This window comes from Pelecanus crispus, chromosome 5 (assembly GCF_030463565.1).
Source record: "Pelecanus crispus isolate bPelCri1 chromosome 5, bPelCri1.pri, whole genome shotgun sequence".
NCBI lineage: Eukaryota > Metazoa > Chordata > Aves > Pelecaniformes > Pelecanidae > Pelecanus > Pelecanus crispus.
The window spans coordinates 19,113,130-19,137,040 of NC_134647.1; the positions used below are offsets into that span (position 1 = coordinate 19,113,130).

General features: G+C 65.6%; 1 protein-coding gene across 3 annotated transcripts in view; it reads left to right on the forward strand.

Annotated features, from left to right (window-relative positions):
- Nucleotides 1–20,574, forward strand: part of ASIC4 (acid sensing ion channel subunit family member 4) — a 63,966-nt gene extending 43,392 nt beyond the window's left edge. The window contains exons 2-10 of one of the 3 annotated variants that reach the window (XM_075710847.1): nucleotides 17,310–17,454; nucleotides 17,633–17,760; nucleotides 17,852–18,011; nucleotides 18,504–18,560; nucleotides 18,649–18,802; nucleotides 19,217–19,308; nucleotides 19,622–19,701; nucleotides 20,067–20,171; nucleotides 20,455–20,574. In XM_075710847.1, coding sequence (XP_075566962.1) covers nucleotides 17,310–17,454; nucleotides 17,633–17,760; nucleotides 17,852–18,011; nucleotides 18,504–18,560; nucleotides 18,649–18,802; nucleotides 19,217–19,308; nucleotides 19,622–19,701; nucleotides 20,067–20,171; nucleotides 20,455–20,574 — 1,041 coding nt within the window. Of the gene's footprint in view, nucleotides 1–17,309; nucleotides 17,455–17,632; nucleotides 17,761–17,851; nucleotides 18,012–18,503; nucleotides 18,584–18,648; nucleotides 18,803–19,216; nucleotides 19,309–19,621; nucleotides 19,702–20,066; nucleotides 20,172–20,454 lie in introns of all 3 variants that reach the window. The other 2 variants (XM_075710848.1, XM_075710849.1) reach the window with 2 other exon arrangements.
- Nucleotides 20,575–23,911: the final 3,337 nt, after the last annotated feature.

Genomic DNA, 23,911 nt, shown 5'->3' on the forward strand with positions numbered 1-23,911 from the left:
TGCCCACCCATCTGCTGCTGGCTGCGGAGCGGGGTGGGCACCTCAGGCGTCTGCAGGAGGGATGGGGCCAGGGCACCCATGGGTGCTAGGGTGTGGGAGCGGGTGCTTGCTCGTGCATGGAGCTGCAAGGCTGTGGGGCCATGGGGCAGTGGGGACACAGGGCTGTGGGGCTAACCGGGTGCAGGGTGACTGGCTGAGGGGTAGGGGGTGTTTATGGGGTGCAGTGTGTCTGGCTGGGCATGGGGGCTCTGGGCATGGGGCAGGGCTGGCTGGGGTGCAGGTGTCCCATGCCAGCAGCATCGTTGGGTGCCACATGGCACCGTGGCTGGCAGGGCATTGCTGTGACCCTGTCCTTGGTGCCAGTGTCACCCGTGGCAGGGTCCCAGAGCCAGGTGGCACTGGGGGCAGCCATGGGGCAGAGTGCACCGTGGGTCCCAGTGCCACAATGCTGTATGCTCCTTGCATCCCTCCAGCTCTGGCCACTTGCCCACCTGGGGTAGCTGGCTGGGGTGGCATGGGGGTAAATGAAGGCTTGTCACCACAGTCTCGGCAGCTCTGCCCCCCAGCTCCTGCGCTGCCAGCCAGGGTGCCAGCTGCCTCCCTGCAGGCAGGCATTGCTGCAGCCCCAGCAAGAGTCCCTGACCCACCCCGCGACCCATCGGTGCGTGCACGCAGGTGCCTGCGGCGAGCTGGAGGGGCGGGCTCTGCCATATGGAGCTGGGGGCCCCGGGGACCACGGGAGCCTGTGCACAGGCTGGGGCTGGGACCTGTGCCCCGTGGCTGTGGGGTGGCCCCCGGCATCCCCTGCACCAGGCGTTTGCTGGGCAGCGGGCTGGAAAGCCACCAGCCAGGCTCGTGTCCCCTGCCTGTCAGAGCCGGAGCTGCTGGGAGCCAGTCGGTTCCCCTAGCCTGGCACCACGTCCCCAGTCACCCCGTGCCACCAGGTCCCTGGTTCCCAAGTGATGGAGGACAGAGAGGCACCTCCTAGCATCCCTGCCTGCACTGCCCCAGGACCCGCGGCAGGGACGGGGAGGGTGACAAGGGCAGGGTGCGTGGCGCTGGCTCGCGGCCGGCCATCCCCAGGCACTGGGGTGCCTGGCAGTGCCGGCTGCTGTGCCGGCGCTCAGTGCCAAGGCTGGGCGGGCTGGAGGGAAGCGCATGCCAAGGCAGTGGGGCGGGGGGACGAGGACACAGCTGCCACCTGGCTCTGCGGGGGAAGTGGGGCAGCCCCGGGCAGAGAGGGGACCCCGGGCTCCCTGCCGGCGGCGCGGGGCACGGGGCAGCCGTGCCGTGTCTCCCTCCGTGGGGGAGCGGCTGGAGCAGGAGGTTTACGGAACCACACTAAGTGACGCAAATGGTTTGAAGCCCATAAAGAGAGACGGTTTTATGTAAGACGACTATATAAAGCTCTGCTGTTCTGCCATTGATGAGATATAGGCCTTTATTTATAGAAGGCAATGTTTGCGGTGCGAGCACTGAAAGCCAGCCAGGGACCCGCAGATAGGGCGTCGAGTCATTTCACATGCAGCTGCTGTCGACACTGTTCACACATTAAAGAAAAAAATTAACAACTTTGCAGCCAGTCAGGTGGAAAAAACAATAATTGTCGAAAACCGTATTTCCCCCTTTTTCCAATAACAAATAGCTGGAACGCTGCTGGAGAGGCTTGGGCTTTCTCTGGGAAAGGACGGGCTGAGGCTCCGGCCAGGCTGGGGGATGGAGCGGGCAGGGGGAGGCAGCCAGGGGCGGGAGGAGAGCCCAGGCAGGGGATGCAGGGGCTGCTGCCAGCACCCAGGCGGCTGGCAGGGGGTGGATGCCCCTGCCTGGGCATTTATATGTCCAGGACAGGAATAACAGGGCCTGTGGGCAGGGACGATGGTGCCAGCAGAGCAGCATGCTTGTATGCGTGCTGGGGAGCGGGGGCAAACAGCAGGACCATATGGCTGAAGGTGCTCGCTGCACGGGCGGACCAAGCCCCGCTGGGTTTTCCTGCCTGGCCCAGCATTGCCTCTCCCCGCCTGCGCACACAGGGATGCTCTGAGGTTATTTCTTTGCCAGCTGTGGCTGAGTTTTTAGTGGAGAGCAAGCAGCGAGTCCCTGTGGTCAGAGCGCCCTGCCAAATTTTGTTTCATGCACGAAAGGAGGAAAAACTTCTCATGATTAATTGTGCAATAGGGGAGAACAGGCATCTCTCTAACCTGCTCCTTGCCGGTCGCCGGCCTTTTCTCCCAGGCACTGCCCGGACATGCAGCCGGAGAGGAGGCGGTGCGCTTGTCCCTAGGGCACGCTCCCTGCACGGGCTGCATGGCAAGGGTGCAAGGCCAGGAGGGTGCTGACACTTCTGCCACATCCTAACTCTGCGAGGGCCGTGAAGGGGAGGAAAGCCAGCCAGGGCTTCACAGCGGGGGACCAGAGTCAGGCTCGTGCTTGAGCAGCTTCCCTGCAGCTCCCCGCACGGTTCTGCGGGCGGCTGTCCCCTGCTTACGCTGCAAAACCTTCCCTCTGTGCTCTGAGCCGTGCCCCGGTGTGCTGCGCCAGCAGCGGTTACAGGCAGGGCGCTGCCAGCCCTGTCCGCCGGCGGCTGCATCGCTGTGCCGGCAGCAAGCGGGAGGCGAGGACGGCCCCGACGCTGAGCCAGGGCACATGGTGCCCTGCTGCCGGTCTTGGGTGGGGGGGCTGGACCTGCACCCTGACCTGCTGGGACTCGGGGCTCCCCAATGTGCCTGCCCTGTCCCCAGGAGACATCACTGCCTGCACGGCCGGTCCTCCCCAGCCACCCTCGCACAGGTGGGGAGGGCCCCTCGGCGGAGGCACCCCCAGCTTGCCGTGCCCCTCTCCGGGCGCAGATGCAAGCTGGAGCATGCTTTGCACCTGGACGGCTGTTAAGCGCCGGCTAAGCTCGGCTGGACTCAACAGGTTTTCTTCCAGCAGAACAAAAGGTTCCCTCCTGACTGCAGCGCCAGGAAGGTGAGCAGAGGAGGAGGCGGGGGGGAGGCAGGAAAGCCAGAGGCTGGGAGGACCTGTGGGTGCCGTGTCCCAGGGGCACAAAGGTTGGGGACCCCTCTCTGTGTCGGGGAGCTCAGTTGGGCTGGAGAACCAGGCTGGCCCTTGCCCACGGAGGCTGGGCAGGCAGGGAGCAGGGGCCGGGGGGACCCACTGGCCCGCTGCCGCCAGCCCCTGGGATGTGCAGGGCGGGAGGGGAGCAGAACCTCGGCAGAGCGGAGCCCCTGATTAATCACTAACTGCCGGCCCTCCAGCCAGCAGCTCATTAGCAGTTTAATTCCCGGTGCCCGGCGCGCTGGAGGGCCACGTGGCTCTGATTGAGCCGGCCGCACTCATCTGGGCAGCTGCAATCAGGCTGCGGCCCCCCCACCCCGGTCACAGGCACAATTAGTGGCCATGTCCGCCGTGCCCCTGGGGTGGGCTGGGCAGTGGGTGCTGCAGGTACTGCAGGTGCTGCAAGTGCTGCAGGCGCTGCAGATGCTGCAGATGCTGCAGGTACTGTGGACAGCACAGGCACTTGGGGTGTTGTGGTCAGGCACAGGTGAGGCACATCGGTGACAGTGGCTGCGGAGGGCTGGCAGGCAGCCCCGGGGGCAGGAGATGTGCCTGTGTCTTCTCCTGTATCTGGCTGTACCCCGGCTGTGCCCGGAGCGTTGTGGTCCCTGCGGTGTCACGGGGCCGGGAGCGGCTGTCAGTGGTGTCAGCGGCTGTGGCGAGGCGCTACGCTCGTCTGCACAGGGCTGTCTCACCAGTCTGTCATCCCCGGGGGGCAGTGGCACCCCACACATCCCCATGCTGTCCCGTCCCTCTGCCACCTGCACCTGCACCACACCCCCAGGGCAGCAAAGTGAGGGCTATGGGTGGCACCCATATCTCTGCCTGCACCCTCGTGTCCCTGCCACCACCCCAGGCTCTTTCCTATCCCGGCTCTTCTTCCTCCCAGGCTGGGGTTCAGCCTGGGGGACCCCTCTGGGGATGGCTTGGGGGTGCTCACCTGGACCAGCAGAGCAGGACAGGGGCAGGATGGAGCTGGGTGCCCCAGGAGAGCAGGCACCGTCCATGGATGCTGCCCATGGACCTCGTACCCCATCCCGGGCATGCAAAGGTGGGCACCGCCTCACCTCCCAGCTGCAGGGAGGTGTTTGCACCTCGGCCGCCCCCCTTTGCCCTCCAAACCTTGCTGTGCCCTTCATTCCTGAGCTGCCATCCCCACAATTTCTTCGCAGCCTGAGGAGGGAGGGAGGGAGGGACCGCACGGCAGAGGGAAGCGTCTCCATCTGTCTTCAATTCTCCAGCGGCTGGAGGAGGGCAGGGTGGGGGCCTGTGGGTGTCCCCACTGTGGGGGGCGATGGGGCGAGGAGGGATGGGGTGCATGTTGGGGCAAGCCAGGAGCCACGCTGGAGCTGTGACCCCCGTGGAGGAGGCAGGGCCAGCACGGCATCTGCTGCTGCTGCCCCCGGGAAGGGCACGGAGCAGCCTGCCTTCCCAGGCAGTGCGGGACCAAGGGCACTATGCAAATCCAGGCAAGATTGATGCAAGTATTAATTATGTCCCAGTGGCTCAGCTCCCACCCGGCCAGGCAGGGCACCGGGTGCCGTGGCTCCTCGCGCAGGAGAGATGGGTTTGCACTGGCAGCATGTCCCCTACGCATGTCCCCTGGGTCCCCAGCCTGCTCCCACCACCCCGCTGTGCACCATGCTGTGCCATGCCAGGCCAGCCCTGCTCTCCAGCCCCGTGGCACTGCCTGTCCCGGGGCACAAAGCCGTCACCAACCAGGGAGGCAAACAGTCTGAGGCAGGAGCAGCACGAGCACTGTCAAGCAGCCTGATGTGCCCAGCTCTGAGGTCCTGCTAATCAGAGAGTGTCTGCAATTACATGTGCTAATTACGGGCAGAGGTTCACAGCAATTCCTGCCCTGCCCGCATAACGCTGGTCACACCGGGGCGCGTTGCTCCTGCGCAAGGACAGGAATGGGTAACCAGGACTGCTCAGCTGGCTTTTCCTGCCCAGGCATGGCGTATCACAGCCAGGCCCCCTGCCCAGCCCCATCCCACCCCAACCCATCCCCATCCCCATCCTATCGCAATCCCCGTCTCATCCCATCCCATCGCATCACAACCCCATACCCATCCCATCTCAATCTCCATCCCATCCCATCCCATCCCATCCCATCCCATCCCATCCCATCCCATACTGGACATGGGTCCAGTGTGTGCGGCACTGTCCTCAGAGCCCCCCCACCTGCAGCTGTGACAGCCGCTCCATCCCCAAGCACCTGGCTGATCACATCTCAGTGGAGTTGCTTTTCAGAGAGAGTTTTTCTGGCTCTGACCCCCCTGCGCTGCTGCGGCTCTGACATCCTGTTTCCTTATCACCTGACATGACCTTAATTAACTCCCCAGGCTGATAACACTCTGGGCTTCTCCTCCAGGAGCTGTATCTCGGCATCGTGTCCTGCCTCACCCTCTCAGGCACTGCTGCAGAGACTGCACAGGCAGCCTGGAGCAAGGGAGCGGGGGTTGCGTGGTGCCGGCAGGGCAGGGCAGTGGCAGCTGGGACACTGGGGTGACATGGAGGGGATGGGGCAGTACTGGAGGGCCTGGGTTGGTGCCGCATTGAGGCTTGCAGGGGAGATGCTGGCCAGGTGGACATGGCTGTCCTGGCGCAGAGGTGAGGGCAGGAGAGGGGGCTGTGCTGATGCCTGGGGCAGGCTGGTGCTGGCAGCGGTGCCTGTGGCAGGAGCATCCGTCCCAGGCAGGCAGAGGTGCTGCGCAGGGGTGTCGAAGGGTCCTGGCTCCCCTCTGTGCTTGCTGCAGGCAGGGTACAGGGGCTGCTTGGCTGGCCGGGTCGGGAGCCGGAGCAGGGGGCTCGGTGGGCTGAGCTGTCAGGGCTCTGCTGCCTTGGGGGGCTGCCAGCCTGCCCAGCCACCCCTCTGCCGCCAGCCCGGGCGGATTGAAATGCTGGCACTGATGACTTTTGTAGCCACTTTATCTCCCGCACTCGGCAAATATTGGTGGAGGGGAGATGATTCAATAGCGAGGTTTGCAGATGGGAATCTCGGTGTGTGATCCCACCGGCTCTGTGCCGTGCAGCAGCTCGGCTGCCTCCGCTGCAGCCACTGCTCGCTGGGGCTGAGCCTGGCATGGGCACAGCCCGGGGCCAGCGGGTCTGCTCCCAGCACCCTCTCCCCACAGACTGGTTCCCAGCACGGCACTGATCTGAGCTTCACGGTGTTGCAGCTCGTGTCTCATCCTCCGGCACAGGCAGCTCAGGCTCTGGGGCAGGGTCCTTGCTCGTGGGTCCTGTCACTCAAATGCCACCAGACCTGTAGGCAGCTCTGCCCTGGCAGCATCCAGGGCGATGCCGTGAGCCCTGCAAAAAGCAAAGGGTGCAAAATGCTCTCAGCCAGTCTCCTCCCAGCTTGCAGTCACACAACCCTCCTCCCCACAGCTCTTAGTCCCCGAAACCTCAGTCCTACCCGTCTCAGGTACTCAGGCCCCCAGCCTGGGCAGTGGGTAGGACGGGAGGCTGGTTGTTCCTGGGGCATCCATGGGCAGGATGCAGCTTGTCCCCTCTGCTAATGCTGCCTGCAGACGCAGTGGGAATTGCATTTTCCTGAAGCTGGGCATGCAGTGGAGACCACGGGCATTATGGAAAGCGCGTCCTGATACTGCTGCTCACAGCACGTGATGTATGGGCTGCTGCAGGCAGCACACGGTCCTGGGAACGTGGCGCTGGCACCGAGCAGGGGGAAGGGGAGACGGTCAGAAGGACAGAGGAGATGGGAGCTGTCAGAGCTGCTCCCCAGTGTGTGGGAGGCAAAGGGGGCATGAGGAAGGGGAAGGAGTCCCCCAGCTGCAGGGGCAGGTTGTCCCATCCCATCCCTGCCAGGACATGTCCCTGCTCCCGTAGCAAGCCCTGGGAAGTGGGAGGAGCCGGTGGGGACTGGGGTGCTCCTACAGATGCTGAGGACCAGCACAAGGACAATGTGGCCCAAGCATCCAGGAGGGACAGACACCCCAGGACTCCTGAGCCCCCCCAGCCCATCACCACCTGCATGACAGGCAGAGGACGGGGATACAGGGATACGGGCCGCAGGATTGTCCCTGCCTGCTGGTGCCTGCGCCTCCTCCCCTGCCCAGGAGCCCCAAGGAGGGAGCTCCCGCCAGTGTCGGGGTGCAGGGGCTCTGTCGATCAGCCCCTCCGCCTGGGAGCACACGGACTGGGGAAAGCCAACCCCTATCATGTTTGTTCCATTGATTTAGCGCCGCGGAGAGGGTTTAATCAGCCTTTAGCCTGCACGCTCCAGCATTAAGAACAAATCCATTAGCCACGAGATAACCACAAAGGGTTGCGCGGAGGCTGGATGAGGTCCCAGCGCCTTCAAGATGCAAATTGGCAATCAAAGATCAAAGCTGCGCAGCTCCCTAATCTCTACTAAAAGGGCTCAGCTATTAACGAGCCCTTTCCTGCTGGGCTGTGATCACCCCACTTCACTCGGGCCCCGATGTGCTGGCGGGTTACACCAGCATCCCAACTGGCCCCCCAGCCCCCACAGCCCGCCTGAGCTGGCCCTGGGGAGGAGGGTGCAGCCAGGGCTCGGGCTGCTTGTTTGCGTGTTGTTTCCTTTGGTTCTGACGTGCTGGGGTCAAATTCGTGTTGGAGTGGAGCCCCCAGCATCATCGGGGGATCAGCGGCTGAAGGGGAGGAGAAGGGGAAGAGGCGGGAGCCGGGATGGAGCAAGGCAGTGGGGAAGCTGTGCAGGGCTTATGCGGTGACTTTGGGGACAGGGCAGGATGCTGGCAGGCGGCTCCCCCTCCCGCTGATCAGGGATTTAGCCTGCTTCAGGCCCTTCCTGGCAGCACCAGGTGGCTCAGGACAATCCCTGCCAGCCCCAGGGAAATCAGCGCTGGGGATCGTGGCAGGGAGGGGCAGGCGGCAAGGTGTGGGTGAGGGACGAGGACAGAGCAGGGTGCCGTGGGGCCAAATTCCTCTTTTTGGGGTATTCCTGCTCACCCCATGTCAGCCTGGGGCAGGGTGTGCACGAGGCCCCAGCTCCCATAGCTGCCCTGCCAGGTCCCGTGCGGTGCTGGGGTCAGGCTGCAGCTTGAGGGGCTTCCCCCCGCTCCCTGCCCAGGCCATGCTGCCTGCGGTGCCTCCATGCACGGCTGCCCAAGAGTCCTGCACCACGTAGGAGAGCTGCGAAGCCACCGAGCTGTGACAGGAGCCATGCTGCCAGCACCGTCAGCAGATCTCTGGCAGCACAGATGTGTGCTCTGCTCAGCCTGGTCCAGCTCAGGGACTAGCATCCCCCCGCATCCCGCTGCGATGGTGAGAGGCTGGGTGAGGCACCCTGAGACAGATGGGCAGGGAAGCCATCAGCCCTGGCAGCGGGGAGCAGAGGGACATGCCTGGCTCTCCTCCCATCCAGGGACCTGATCTGCCGGCTGCCACTCCGTGAGGTCCCACTCGTGGCTCTCACAGCACCCTGAGGCAGGCAGCACAGCCTTGCAAGAGGAGCAGGCAGCACCTCAGCCAGGGTGACAATAAATCTTATCAGTGTAAACCCATCCGTAGGCAGCAGGATAACCCCCGTGACAACCTGGCTAGCACAGAGGCTTCATCTGCACCGTGTCAGTGCTGCGGATTTGCAGATAAATGCCATGGCTGGAGGGACCGTGTCTGTGCTGGCGCCTGCCGGCTCCCGGGAGGCAGGCCCCCCTCCTGCCCACCCCTGCCCCGCAGCTGCGGGAGCTGCCAGGGCCAGGCTGGGGGTGACCCAGCGACATTGGCCATGGCGTGCCTGGTAGGACGAGCAGGGGTCTGGCACCCGTCAGGGGAGCACCTGGACAGGTGAGGATGGAGGGAGGGGGACATGCAGGGTGAGGTGGCATTGCCCTGCCTGCGGTCCTGGCCCTTGCTGCACCCTACGTGCACCATCCCACGGAGCCCTGCATCCTCCATCCACCCATGGGGGCAGGGGCGTCGCACAGGCTGGAGCACCAGAGCACGCGTGCGGGGGCAAAGACCAGGAAATGTGTGTGAGACACTGGCAGCGTGTCCCCGAGGCTGTGTGACAGCGCCAGGCGTGAGCAGCGCCATGTGTGAGACAGCACGCTCCGTGGGTGCAGGCTGTGTGCGCATCCCTCCGTGTGTGCATCGCCGTGCAGCCGCCCCGCTCCGGCTGGGCAGCGGGGGGGATGCGTGTGTGCCAGGCGTGGGGTGCTGGCGTGTGCCCACCAGCGCAGTGGGCCCGGCGGAGGCTGCCGAGCGAGGCGGGCTGGCAGCAGCGGCTGCCCCAGGCCAGCGCTCCCCAGCTCAGCTCTTCCATCTCCCCGCGGCGCGGCCCGCGCAGCCGTGGGAGCAGTAATGAGATGGAGCAGCAGAAGGACGGCGAGATAAGGCTGCCTGCGCTGCCCCAGCAGATTAAACGCTGGGATTAAGCAGGCGGTGCCAGCTCTGCTGCCTTTTTATCTCTCTGCTTCTCCCCTCTTATTCTCCCGCAGTTGATAGTGAACGGTCTCGGAGCTGTCAGCAAAGGAAATTGCTTGTTAACCCTTTGGGGATGGGCGGCGCAGCACTCCCTGCACGGGTGCTTTCAAAGAGAAGCGGTCCCCAGGGACGGTGATGCCTGGAGAGCTCTGCCTGCGCCGGGCAGGAGGGCAGCAGGGACTGCGGTGCTGCGTGCTGCCTCCCCGCAGTGCCCCGGCATGCGGAGGGAAGCGAGGCAGGGCCGGTGACACCCAGGATCTGCTGCCGTCGCTCAGCCAAAAGCCACCAGCATCCAACCGGCATCGTGCAGAGGCACTGGTGCACCTGCAGGGCAGGGGACATCCTGCAGCGCTGGGGTCCCTGTGGGGTGACAGCAGCCAGACAGCAGACTGCCTGAGCTCCACAAAGGAGCTCCGGGGACCCTGCGTACCCCACTTTTGGGTATCCTTGATGTTCCCTGCTTTCTCCAGCCTGCAGGATGGATGGGCTCGGTGCTACATCTCTGTGCGAAACCACAGGCCCGGGGATCCTTCCCTGGTCCTGGGGCCAAGTGGCACAGAGTGGCTGTGTCTGCACAGCACCGTGCATGGTGCTGGGTCTCCTCCGGATGCCAAGAGGAGCCTGCCACCCAAAACCATAATTATTGCTCTCTGTGTGTGTTTTGTTGGGTTTGCAGCAGCAAGGCTGGGCTGCAGCCCATCCCAGTGCCTATCCGTAGCATGCTGTGCTGCGTGCCTGGGGGCAGCGTGCCCGGCACAGGGGTGTATGAGGATGGGAAGCCGGCTGGAGAGCACTGAAGGGGTGCATTGAGCAATGGCAGGATTGCTGCTCAACACAGTCCAAACCCAGGCCAGAGAGCACGTTAGCAGCTCAGCTCAGCGAGCTCTGGCATGTTTTTGGGGTGCAGCTTTGGTGCACCTTTCCCGTGGGGATCCTGAGCGCCTCCTGGCTCTGCCCCACGGCTTTCCCCATCTCTGTCCTGGAGGAGGCAGAAGCATGGGGCAGAAACCTCCTGCAATACCAGAACCTGACCCTTGTGCTACCAGAGTAGGTAGGCAGCACGCTCAGCATCTCAGAGAGGCTTTCTGGCTGCTGACAGGCTGGAGTGGACTTCCCCGGCTCCTGCTCCCCTGCTTCTCTGCGCCCCTGCCCTGTGCTGTAGCATGCCTTCCCCCCTCCGCCAGCAGCCCCGGCGCTTCATCTTCTGCAATTCCTTTGGTGTTGGCTCCTTAACCTGCCCAGGTGACCCTTTTGGTGGATGCTTTAAAGTGCTTAGTGCAAGCAAACCATATGAAAACACAAGCTGCTGGGAGATCTGCAGGGAGCAGGTTACCCTGGCCAGGACAGTGGTCCCGACCTGGGTGGGATGCTGCCCCACGGCTGCTGTGGGATGGAGAGGGAAGAATCACACATCTGCGTGGGCTGGGGAGCTCATGGGAGCAGTGTGTGAGCCCTTGGCAGGCGGGGCTGAGGAAGCTGCCGGGGAGCTGGAGCAGATGCCGTGCCGGGCAGCCGGGCTGCGCAGGCGAGCAGAGCTTGAATTGAGAGGAAACCAGGAGCGATTGGCACGTGCGGGCTGGCAGGCTGGAGGCTGCGAGGGGATGGGATTGCTGTTTATAAATACATCAAGGGAGTAAACACAAGGGAGGGAAGAGAGCTATTTAAGCTAAGGGACAATGCTGGCATGAGAACAAATGGTACAAACTGGCCATGAATAAATTTAGGTTGGAAATGAGGAGCTGAGTGACATTCTGGGACAAATTCCCCCCAGGAGCAGTGGGAGGGGAAAGCACAACTTTGCGATGGCACTTGCTTTGCTATGGGAGGCAGCTGTGTGCTGCCATGCCTGAGCAGTGGGGCCGAGAGATGAGGACCTGGGGTCCCCAGCTCCTCGCCTCCATGTCTCAGCCAGCCTGGCTGTGTGTGGCACCGTTGGTACGGCCCCCTCCGGCTCCTGGCTTGGCCAGTGTAGGACTCCTGGGGTGATGGCTTGCAGGGTGAGCTCCTTCCCTGGCACACGAGTTTGGGTGTGCTGTCACAGATGCTGCTCCTGAAAACAGGATGATGCCAATGTCCGCCTGCCTTACTGGTGGGAAGGTGTCCTGGCCTGTGCGCGCAGTGCATCCCGCTGCCATGCATCGCATCCCCGTGCTCCTGACCTGGCAGGAGCAGGGAGCCCTGGTCCGGATCCTGCCCGCTCCCGGAGCGCACCGCGCTGCATGCTGGCCCCAGCGCGGCAGCCTGGCAGTGACATGCTTGCTGTGCCTGGTGCCGGGGCTCGGGTGCCTCCCGCCGCTCTGCCCGGCTGGCAGCGCAGCCCACGGCACAGCTGAGCATTTGGTATTCCAGCAGCGAGCCTGGTTGGCATGAGAGGGGCTCTGCCAGCCCCACGCGCCCACGTCTGCGCTGCTGGCTGAGGCCTGGCCAAGGGGGCTCAGCTGGCACGGGCTGGCCTGTGGCACAGAGACAGGCACATCTGCGGTGGCAGGAGGGGTCTTGGCCCCTGCGGGATGTGCCTGCAGTGTCCCCTGGCTCCGCTGCTGCCCCACTGCTCTCCTTCCTCCTGGGGAAGCAGCTTGGGGTGCTGCGGAGGATGCTCCAGAGTTTGGCCCTTCGCAGCCCTGCTCGGGGCCAAAGGTCCCTTGCTCTGCCGGGCCCAAGGCTGCAGAGCCGAGCACCCCATGGAGGTGGGAGCCCCGGCCGCCATGAGCAGGGCTGCATCCCGCAGGAGCCGTCCCAGCAGCTCTGCATGGGGCAGGGGGCTGCGCCGAGGGGCTGCCGGTGTGGGGAATGGTTGGGCTGCTGCCAGAGCTGGGGTAGAGCCAAACTGGCACTGTTCCCCAACCTCTCCTGGGAGCAGGGAAGGGAAATGGTGCGACCGTGCATGAGAGGGGATGTTTGCAGAGGCGAAAACATCCCACTGGCTCAGAAAATTGCTGCAGAATCGGGCTTGAAATGAGTTGAAATTGCTGAATCCAAGCAGATCTCATATCCTGGCCGGTTGCAATGCTGGCATCAGCGCTGTGGCTTCCCTCCCGGGGCACCCAGGCGGGCCCTGGCCGCACTGCGCAGGGGGAGCGGGCTGCCGGGGATGCGGCGGGGGGCTCCAGCAGAGCCAGGCACCAGGGCCGCAACAGCCGTGGCAGGGCACAGGAGCAGAGCAGGGGACAGTGTGCACGGGCATGCTGTTGTTCCAGTTCTTCCAGAGTCATCCCAGTTTGGCCCCAGCTCCTGCGCCGTGTCTCCTGGCCAAGGGCGTCCCTGTGCCTCCAGCTGCCTGCACTCACTCAGGAAGCAGCATCTCCAGTTTTGGAGGCTGCTTTCCTTTATACCACAGCCCTGCCCATGCTGATTTCCCCTCTTGGCTGGGGTGTCTGGAGATCACCCTCAAGGTTACCCCTGGACTGGTATCCCCCCCAAGCCCAGAGTGGGCAGCACTCTGGTGTCTTCCCATCCCTGTCCTCATCCCCATCATGCCCCAGTGATGACTGTTCTCAGGGGTGTCTCTGTGCTGGGGTGCTGGCTCCTACACAGTGTGCTCATGCCCAGGGCCTGCCTGCCAGCTGCGTGTCCCAGCGGGGGACGTGGGAGCAGGGCTGAGTGTCCCAGCGGGAACACGGGAGCAGGTCTGGGTGCCCCGGGTGTGCAGGAGCAGGACCCACCGGCACCGCACATGCTGCAGCTTGTTTCCCTCACATGCAAACGTTTGGCTGGAAGCTTAGTGCGGCCTCTTGTCTCCTCGGAGCAATCAGGATTTGTCGCTGCTTGCAATGTTTAACATCGTCTTCCAGAGGCTAAATACCGTGGGGAGCCGTGTAAGCCGCGGAAATACCTGCGTGAGCTGGGATCAGCCGGAGGCTGGCACAATGGGCTGGCAGCAGTGGGGCTGGGGGACTGGGAATGCGTGGGCCTGATCCTTGTGCTTGTGGGTGGGCTGGCGTGAGCCAAGGTGAGGATGCTGGGGGCCAGCACCTTGCTCCCACAGGGCTCCCCACACCAGGGGGGCAGGACAGCTGGCCCCAGGGGAGTGGAGGGGACTTGGGGGGCCCCAGGGCTGTGTGAGGTGAGGAGGAGGATGCCAAGGTCCCTGGCGATCTCTGGCTGGGATCCGCCTGCTAAGGCGCAAGCAGCTATTTCTGTCAAGGTCAGCGTGTCTCCACGGCAGAGAGCAGGGAAATGAGAAATTGTGTTGAGAAATTACCTCCGTAATGGGGTCTCCCCTGCATGTGAGTGTGGCACGGGGATGCCGGCGTGCGGTGGCTGAGCAGGAAGAGCAGCATGCGGTGTGGGAATCCCGCCGCCCCAGCCCGGAGGCTGCAGCACCCATGGGTGCCTGGCAAGCGGAGCAGGGTGCCTGGGGGGCCCACGCCCCAGGCGCTGTCCCCAGCTGGACACATGTGCTCCAGCCCTGCAAGGTGCTTTTCTGGGTCAGCTCTGAGGAAGAAATCATGTTCCTGGTGCAGGCAGGCTTTCCTCTGCCCTTCCTCCTCCTCATGCACTCCCTGTTATCTAATTGGGTTTGTCATGCTGGAAAGGCAAAGCGCTTCAGGACTGTGCTGTGCTCTCGCTAGCGCGATTTCACAGCTGGCCTCGGCACCCTGGCAGCCGACAAGTGAGTAACTCAGCTGAGCGCCACGGGCACCCCTGCCCTCCCCACGCACCCCTGCAGCCGTGCCTGCCTGCCTGGGGCTGCAGGGGACAGGGGACAAGGCCACCACCGCCGCCGGACCTTCTCCTCCAGCCCTGCCCAACACTGTGCCTGTGCCTGAGCTGTCTGTCCCCACGTGTCCCAGCCTCTGAATCCTGTCCCCATCCCTCGCTCCACTCCAGGGTGATTGCGATGATGCCTGGAGATGTCTGAACCGACATGAGATGGAAGCGTTCAGAGAAATGACATTTCCTCCAGCCTGGGAAGCTCATCCTCCATTTAAAGAAAACTAATATAAAAGCTGCCCTGGTGTGCAAGGGGCTGATGGTATCAGGCTGGCAGCCTCCGGCTCTTGGAGCCACAATAAATCTCAGCAAGGAGCCGAGCCAGCTCAAGCAGCCCCACGCAGACGCGCCGGCACGGCGGCAGGTTGGGGCGGGGGGCTGAGCCGTGTCCCGGGGATGGTGCAGGGACACACAAGCTGGAGGGGACCAGCTCAGTGTGGGGTGGGGTGACCCACTGGGCCGGTCCTGAGGGTGCAGAGAGCAGGGAGCCCGCGGCAGCGCTCCTGCTCACACCGGCATTGTGCCGTGGCGGGGACGGCGCCAGCACCGGTGACAGCTCTGGGGCCGTGTGGCTGCTCCCCAGCCCTCACGTCCCCAGGGAGCTGCGCTCTGCCCCGGGGAAGCACTGTGGCCCCGCGGGAGCATTTGCTCCTCCAGCAAAGCAAGCAGCAAAGCAAGCAGCAGCGCGGGCATCCCGGGCGCTGCCGGCCGGGCCGGGCGCGGGGGCGCCGGCAGGGGGCGCCCTGCGCGACGGCGCTGCCGCCCTGGGCGTCCCAGGCGCGGGGCCCTACTGCCCCCTGCCGGAGCCCGGCCCCCACCGCCCGGCCTGCGGCTGCCGGCGGCCGGCGCCGGGCCCTGGCCCGGGCGGGCGAGGGCCGGAGCGGGGCCGCTGCCCGCCCCTGGGCTCCCCCCTGCTACGGGGCAGGGCCTGCGGCGGGCCTGGGGCGGGAGGGAAGTGCCCTGCCACCCCTGGGCACCGGAGGTGCCGCCTCCGCTCGCCTCCCTCGGCGCCCGTCCCATTCCCCGCGGCCAAACCCCGCGCCTGGCGTCCTCCCTCCTGCGCCCGTCGCCAAGCTGCCAGCCTGGATCCTGAGCGGGTCCCCGGGATGCCGCAGATTCGCGCCTGGCTCAGGCAGCAAGGGCGGCAGCGTGGACGGTGCAGGGAGTCACTGCTGAGGCGAGCAGGAGCTCCCCTCTTTCCAGCCCCCCCCTTTCACCGCTGCCCCGCTCCTGCCCAGGGCTGCGTAGGCCGCGGGACCCTCCCGGGGCCAGCCCGCACCTCAGCAAGGCCGGTGCCAGAGGCAGGTGCCTGGGAGCGGCGGCAGCACCGGGAGATGAGAGGCTGCCAGGGAGCGCGGTGCTGAGGTTTGAAGGCGCCCTGACAGGCTGTCGGGGCCCTGCCAGCCGCGCTGACAGCCTGGTGCAGAGACACCCCCACCCCCCCCCCCCCCCCCCCCCCCACCGCTGCCGCGCTCTGATCACAGCCTCGCCGTCACTTCAAAGCGCCCGCCGGGCTCAGGTGGGCTCCCACGCAGACTCCCGCCCCACGGCTCTACTCCGCCTGCCCCACGGCCCCACTTCTCCCACCCCACAGGGCCCAGATCCACTGGGGTCCCCAGGTCCAGGACAGAGGATACCAGGGTACAGCATTGGGGACCAAGGTACACGTGTGGCCCCGAGCAGCGCTGGCAGGAGGCGATGGCCCCCAGGCCTGGCACTGTCCTGCCTCTGTGGGGCAGGGCTCCCAGCCCCAAAGCAGCTGCAGCTGGGGACCCTGGGGGTCCAGGCAGGGATCCGGGGGGACTGCAGTGCCAGGGCAGGGGACAACGGGTACGAGCTGGGACACAGCATCCCTAGGCACAGGGCTCACACAGAGTGGCTGGGACAGGGCATCACTGTCCGGACACAGGTGCCCACCATGCCGGGGCACTGAGTGCTGCCAGTTCACCCTGCCTGGGGTAATGCAACGCACCCTTCCCATCCCACCCCAGCTTGGGGAGGAATTTTCCATTCCTGAATGGAGGTTGTGGGAAGGCGTGTGTTTGCAGCAGCCCCCTCCTCTCCCTCCCCTCGCCCGTCACGGAACAGCTCAGGAAGGCGTCTGCCACGTTTGTTTCCAGGAAGGTGCAGAGCAAAAGCCTCCCAGGAGGGAGAGCTCCCTGGAGGGGACCAGGGACACCGGGCAGCCTCGGAAGCAGCCTGCACCCCACTTTCCAGAGGAGCCACCCTGCCTGCAGCCATGCCACTGCGCCTTGCCTGCTGCCAGGATGGGGAAGACCTGGCAGTGGCTGGGGACGGCAGCGCTGCCCAGCTCACTGTCGGCATCCTGCGAGCCACCAGGATCCCCGGGCTGCACTACATGTGCACCCGGCCACAGTCCCGCCTGCGCCGCCTGCTCTGGAGCCTGGCCTTCCTGGCCTCCGCTGGGCTGCTGGCCACCGGCGCCACCGACCGCCTGCACCACCTGCTCTCGCGCCCCGTGCACACCCGGGCGCGCCTCGCCTGGGCACCCCAGCTCCGCTTCCCGGCTGTCACCCTCTGCAACCCCAACCGGGCACGCTTCCTGCGCCTCACAAAGCCCGACCTCTACTCGGTGGGGCAGTGGCTGGGGCTGGCCTGGGAGAACCGCTCGCTGGTGCCCGAGATGCTGGCCGTACTGGGGGAGGACCGGCGCGTGTGGCTGACACGTCTCGCCAACTACTCGCGCTTCTTGCCGCCCCGCCGCTCCGAGCGCACCATGCAGAGCTTCTTCCACCGCCTGGGCCACCAGATCGAGGACATGCTGGTGGAGTGCCGCTTTCGGGGAGAGCGCTGCGGCCCCCAGCACTTTGCCCCCGTGAGTTCCCTCCTGGCAGGGGCAGGACAGCTGGGCTGCCCCGTGGGTGCTGGGAGCAATGCTTCACCCCCCTGCAGCAAGGGCGGAGGGGTGGCAGTGGTGGGGGGGCTTAGATGAGCCCTTCCAAGGGCCATGCAAGACTGTTCCCCCCTTCCAGCACCTCCATGAAATTGGAAAGGGTCCCTGGACCTCATCCTGCTTGCAGAACGCTGTGCCAGATCCCTGCTTGCTCCCTCACCCCCACACACACTTTCTCTATCCCCAGGTCTACACACGCTACGGTAAGTGCTACACCTTCAACGGGGACCGGAGGAACCCGCGAGTGACCCGCCAGGGTGGCATGGGCAACGGGCTGGAGATCATGCTGGACATCCAGCAGGAAGAGTACCTGCCCATCTGGAGAGAGACCAGTGAGTGGGGCACGGTGCGGGCAGGGCACAGGCGAGGAGTGCTGGGAGGGAGGGCTGCTGGGCAAGCAGGGCACCCCGGGGGGGACTATGGGGCAAGCAGGGGACTGGAGGGGTGCTGGGCCCCAGGGTGCATGTGCTGGGTGGGTGCAGGCGTGCAGCCTCTGTCCTTCTCCCGCAGACGAGACGTCATTCGAAGCTGGCATCCGGGTCCAGATCCACAGCCAGGATGAGCCGCCCTACATCCATCAGCTGGGCTTTGGTGTCTCGCCCGGCTTCCAGACCTTCGTGTCCTGCCAGGAGCAGCGGGTAAGGCAGGATGCCCCACAGCCCCTGGGGAGGTGCCTGCGGGCACCCAGCCTGGCGCAGCCCTGCAGCGATGCCCTTCTCACCCCGGCAGCTCACCTACCTGCCGCAGCCGTGGGGGAACTGCCGGGCCAGCGTGCAGGGGGAGCAGACGCTGCCCGGCTACGACACCTACAGCATCGCTGCCTGCCGCCTGCAGTGCGAGAAGGAGGCTGTGGTGCAGAGCTGCCACTGCCGCATGGTCCACATGCCAGGTGAGGGGTGGGCATGACGGCGCATGACCTGATGGTCCCGCCCAGGGCTACCCTGGCCCCCTACAGCCTGCACCCAAGGATCACCCCTGCCCCATCCCTCTGCACCCAAGTACCACCGCTGCCCCATCCCTCTGCACCCAAGTACCACCGCTGCCCCATCCCTCTGCACCCAAGTGTCCATCCCACCCCATCCTTCTCCACTCAAGAGTCCCCCCTGCCCCATCCCTCTACACACAGGGACCACCCCATCCTCTCTGCATGCTGCGTCAGCCCCTGTCCTACCCTCCTTACACCCCAGGTCACCTCCTTCCCTGTCTGCCTCGCACCCAGGGGCCACCCCTGCCCCAGCCAACCTGCACCCTAGGGCCACCCGTCCCCATCCCCTCCACACCCAGGGGCCACCCCTGCCCCACTGCCTTTAGGGGAGCAAGTCGAGAGTGGGGGCCACAAGCGGGCTATACTCCCAACCCCCAACCAGCTGCTTCTCTGCAGGCAACGAGTCCATCTGCTCCCCCAACGTGTACATCGAGTGTGCTGACCACACGCTGGGTAGGTGCGGCGGCGGGCGGGTGGCTGGGGGCTGGCCAGGTGCCCCCGGGGAGGGGGTGCAGCCATGCCGACGGGTGTGTGCCCCCAGACGCAGCGGTGGAGGACAGCCAGGACCGCTGCAGCTGCCCCACACCGTGCAACCTGACACGCTACGGCAAGGAGATCTCTATGGTGCGCATCCCCAACAAGGGCTCGGCGCGCTACCTCGCCCGCAAGTACAACAAGAACGAGACCTACATCCGGTGAGCTGCTGGCACCGGGGTGTGCTGGAGGGGTGGGCAGGGGGCTGGGGACACTGGGAACCTGGGGGACCCCCACCCCACTCTTGGCAGTGTGTGGGGAGCAGGTCCTGGCACGTGCGGTCCCTGCAGCATCCTCTTCCCAGGGATGGCTGCAACTAGAGCATCTCCCCGACCCGTCTGTGGCCTCCCAGCCCTCCTGCCAGCATCTCCCCACTCATGGTCCCTCCTAACCTGGGACATGCCCCTTCCATGTCCCCACCACACCAGCCTGAATAACTCACCTGGGCCCTGGGAGCACCTGGGAGAACCTGGGAGTTGGGGGGCTGGGGGTCAGGGTTGCGAGGTTTGGGGGGTAGTGGGAGTGGGAGGGTGGGTGGCCAACCCTCCTTGCCGAGCACTGCGGCGTCTCCACAGGGAGAACTTCCTGGTGCTGGACATCTTCTTTGAGGCACTCAACTACGAGACCATTGAGCAGAAGAAAGCCTACGACCTTGCTGGGCTTCTCGGTGACTCCCCCCACCTTCCCTTGGGACCCTGAGGCGCGGAGCTCTGGGTCCCAGCCCAGGAGGGTATAGGGCTGGCTGGGGAGGGACCGCATGGGGTGGGAGCCAGCCACAGCCTGGCTGAAGGGTGGAATGCTGCTGGCCGTCCCCTGTCCCACATGTCCCCTGCTCCCTCCGTTGTGCTGGCTCTGTCCCTGTGACCATGCTGTCCCCCTCTGTCTGGCATCCCTGCCACTGCCCGCAGCCCCGCTGGCCCACCTGGGGCTCCAGTGGGCTGCACATCAGCTCCCAGTGACCATCTCCCCCTCCTCCCCAGGGGACATCGGGGGACAGATGGGCCTGTTCATCGGTGCCAGCATCCTCACCATCCTGGAGATCCTGGACTATGTCTATGAGGTGCGCTGAGCCCTCGGGGCTGTGGCTCGGCAGCGGGAGCGGGGCCGTTGCGTGCAAGCAAGGTGCAGAGCAGGGACCGGGCTCCACGGGGAGGTGGTGCTGTGCGTGGCCACCCCACAGGGCTACCTACAGCCCCCAAATTGGGGAGCTCCCAGCAGGAGGCAGTGGGAAGAGGATGGGTCCCCCAGCATCCCTTGGTGACCTGAGGATGGGGAGGGTGGCGGGCAGAGGTGCTGTCCCCACTGTCAGCCCCATGTCCCCCGGGCAGGCTGGGGAGCAGGAGGCAGGTCCGTGCAGACTGGGGTGCCCACACATGGGGTGCTGCCTGCATGCGGGTCCAGGGCTGACCCTCCGTTTGCACCCAGGTGATCCGGGACAGGGTGAGCCGGGTCCTGCGCCGCTCCAAACCGCCCCTGAAGAAGCCCTCGGGCAGCATCGCCACACTGGGACTGGAGGAGCTCAAGGACCAGGTACCCCCGTGGGGTGGGGGGGGGGCTGCCTGGGGGGCTGCGAGGACAGGGCCCAGGCAGCATCCGCATCCACCCCAGGAGGAAGGGACATCGTCCCAGGAGCAAGGGACAGCGCAGCTCCACATTTGGTGACCTCAGGCTGCAGAGCTGGGGCAGCCCCAGGGTGGCAGAGAGCTGGGTGCCCCCAGGGAGGCTTCTGGGGACAGGGTGTGCTGGATGTGGGGGTGGGGGGGGCAGGGTGCATGGGGGTCTGCGGCCACCCCACTGACTGCCATCCCCACAGAGCCCCTGCGAGACACTGGGCCGGCACGTGGAGGGCGCTTACAACGCAGGCATCCTGCCCAACCACCACCACCGCCACCACTACCCTCACCAGGGCGTCTTCGAGGACTTCGCCTGCTAGGCCAGCTCGGGACTGGGGGGGCAGCCACCCCCCTCCCCACCGTCCGCGTGGAGAGGGAACGCGGCACCGGGCGCAGTGGGCGCAAGCCTCCGCCTCCCCCACCCCACTGCCAGGACTGGCCACGCCATTCGCCCCTGGCGATGCCGCCGGAGCTGCCTCGGCACTGGCACCGGAGCGGCCCCCCAGCCCTTTTGCCTGTCCCCTCCGCTTGCCACCAGCACACGGGCTTGGACGCCGTCTCAAGCACACGGCGTGGAGGGGGACGGGCACACTGGGGGGGCTTGGGGGAGCAGCAGGGTGCAGGGCAGAGGGGCCCTGGCGATGCAGAGCATGCAGGGGATAAGCTGGGGTTCCTGCGAGCCCCTCCAAGCCCTCCCCTGCTGAGCCCTCCTGGGTGGGGGTCTCTGCCCTGCATGGTCCCCCCCAGGAGAGAGACGTGCCTGGAACAGCTTCCTTCCCTGCAGCATTGCAGGGCACCCCTCTGAGCAGCACGGGCCCCCGGCCAGCCCAGGGACACCCCACCTGCAGCCACACCTGCATGGCACCACCCTGACCCCCAGCACCGCCACCACCACTGTGACACCCCCCCAAACATCTGCCCGCCCTTCCCCAGCCTCATGCGGCCTTCCAGGGCTGCAGCCCCCCCATCGCTGTTCCCAGACCCCTGCACTGTGACCCCCACACACTCCAGTGTTGGCCCCCGATAGCTCCCAGGCACTGCAAACCTACTGCCTCCCCCCTCTCCTGCCCCGAGTCCACCGTGCCCCCCCAGCCCTCCCCATCCTCTTTGCCCAGGTATTGCTCAAAGCAGCTCATCCCTTGGTGCAACCGCCCGGCACAGCCCAGGCAGCGCAGGGGGGTCCTGCCCTCGCTCCCCTGCCTGTCGCCGCTTTTGCACCATGCACGTACCCCTTGTCACACTCCCCCCACTCCCCGGGTGCTGAGCACCCGCTGTGCCTCCCCCAGACTGTACACCGTTAGGAGGGTGCCCCGTGCCCAGCACTGCCCGGACAGCCGCAGCCTGACCCGCCGGCCAGAGCATCGGCCAGCACCGGCACCCACAGCCCTCCTGCCTGCCCCGAGATGGCAGGACCCACGGCAGGACCCACGGCACTCCCCGTGTCCTGCTGGACATTGCCTCCTCCCCCTCCACTGTAGCAGACACCAGCGCAGGGCAAACTGCCCCAAAATATCTCAGGGGGGGGCGGGCTGGCAAAGCCCCCTCAACACACACATGCAGCAGAGAGGGGGACCCCAGGGTAGGAATGTGGGACCTCTGGGGGAGGCTGGCATTGATCCAGGCAGCCCCTGGCCCTGCTGGTTTGGTCCCCATCCCTGGTGCCCGCAGACGGAACACGGCCATGCCGCGCCGTGGCCAAAGCCATAGATGCAGGAGGAGCCATCATCCTTGCAGCCCCCGGGGCCCCACACGTGGGAGACGCAGGGCAGGGACTGGAGCACCAGCCTGGTGATGTGCTCGGCAGCCCTGGCTCTGGGTATGCATGGCCCAGCAGCCCCCCAGAATATGCACCCACATGGAAACATGTTGCCCTTCGGTGCAAACACCTGGCTGCATGGTGTCTCATGTCCCCCTGCAAGGGGGAGGACACACAGCAAGCCCCCCAGCAGGGCAGGCACAGCAGTGCTCCCTGGGGAGCCCTTCCAGAGCACCCCGTGCCAGTTGCCCATGGGGTCTCCCCACATCCACCTGCAAGCAGGATTGTCCCCGGAGGGGTGCCACGCATTAGCCCGGGGACGTGCCACGGCTGTACCAGCCAGCCCTACACCAAGGTCTCCTGCGGCGGGTGGGGGGTTGCAGGATGTGGCTCCCTCCCTGCCAGCAGCAGCAGTGAGCCCTGAGCAGGGTGGGCACGGGCACCGTGGCAGGAGGACTGGCGCGAATGCCCTCGTGCTGGTGAACGTGAGAGATGTGCGTCACTGTTTTATAAATGTACAAACGCTCCCTAATAAAGAGGCACAAGTAGGTCCGGAGCTGCCTGTGAGGACTGGGGGCAGCAGGCAGGGCTCGGGGGGCAGAGAGGTGGGGGAGCTGGTCCCACCTGGGGGGGAGGCGGTGGTGGGACACAGGGACCACGTTACAGCCCTGCACCCACGTGCTGGGCACCACAAGAGCCAGCATGCCAGGTCACCCAAAGGTGCGCATCTCTGCATCGCTGCCCACAGAAAGCTTTGCCCGCTGCCCGGCTCTTTGAGCCCCAGCCTGTGGTGGTTGCTGGCTGGGCACCAGCAGCGGGAACTGCCAGAGCTGTACCCCAGCCCTCAAATCACTCCCTGGGGGCAGAGCAGGCACCCCACCAGTGCCCCACCGGGCTCTATCAGCCCCAGGCAGGCAGTGCAATGGGGAGGATGGGCTTCTGCCCCCCTCCAGGGGCTGCTGCAGGGTGGGTGGCAGGTCGGGAGGGCAGAAACATGGTCTGGGGGTGCTTTGAGGGGTGCTCCACCACTGCGTTGTGCTGGAGCAGCACCCCGCATCCCTGCCAACACCCAGGACCCCGTGCAGGACCCGCTTGCCTGTGGGGTGCCCCCCCGGGGTACCCGCGGCCCCTCTGCTCCCACACCCGTTGCCAGCACCAGGCTCAGCCCCATCAGTTAGAGGCCAGTGCTTGCACCGGCACTGCCCCACACGGGACCCCCAGCACGGTGCCAGCAGCTGCCGGTTCCTCCGGCACCCACTGCAGGCCATGGGCCCCGTCCCCCCGGTGGGGTCATGGCGCAGGTGAGATGCCAGGGGCACCGTCAGCTGTCCCTCGGTGGGACCTCCAGCAGGACCCCTAGGGGTGCTGTGGGCAAGGGGTGCGGCGTGAAACTGAAACGGGGGAGGTGGAGGATGGGTGGGGGTGAAGGGGGGCCCTGCTGGGGCAAGGCCCTGGGGTTGTCCCGGGCAGAGGTGCTCCTCCAGCTCCTGACTCCTCTGGACCCTGCTCCACTCACCCTGGCCACCCTGCAGCACAGAGAGAGGACACAAAGCAGGAGACAGGGGCTGGCCTCACCGTGGAGGCTGCCAGCACCGGGCACCACAGGTTTCCCTCTAAACCAGCGAGGGCTGAAGATGCCCAGGTTAAGCGGGTGCTGCTGGGACACAAGACCCTACCCCACAGCTCACACCATGCCCTGCGAGGGGAGCACTAGGGTTGGGTCCTAAAGTGAAAAGTGGGGAAATAGCTACATCCGCCACATCTTTTCATTACCTGGTAAGAGGATCAGGTCCCTTTGGGGTCCTTTGGGATGAGGCTGTCCCTGCCACCGGGTCCTGACCCATCTGCCCCTCTGGGATGTCCCACCACAAAGCCACCTTAATCCACACCAAGGCTGTGAC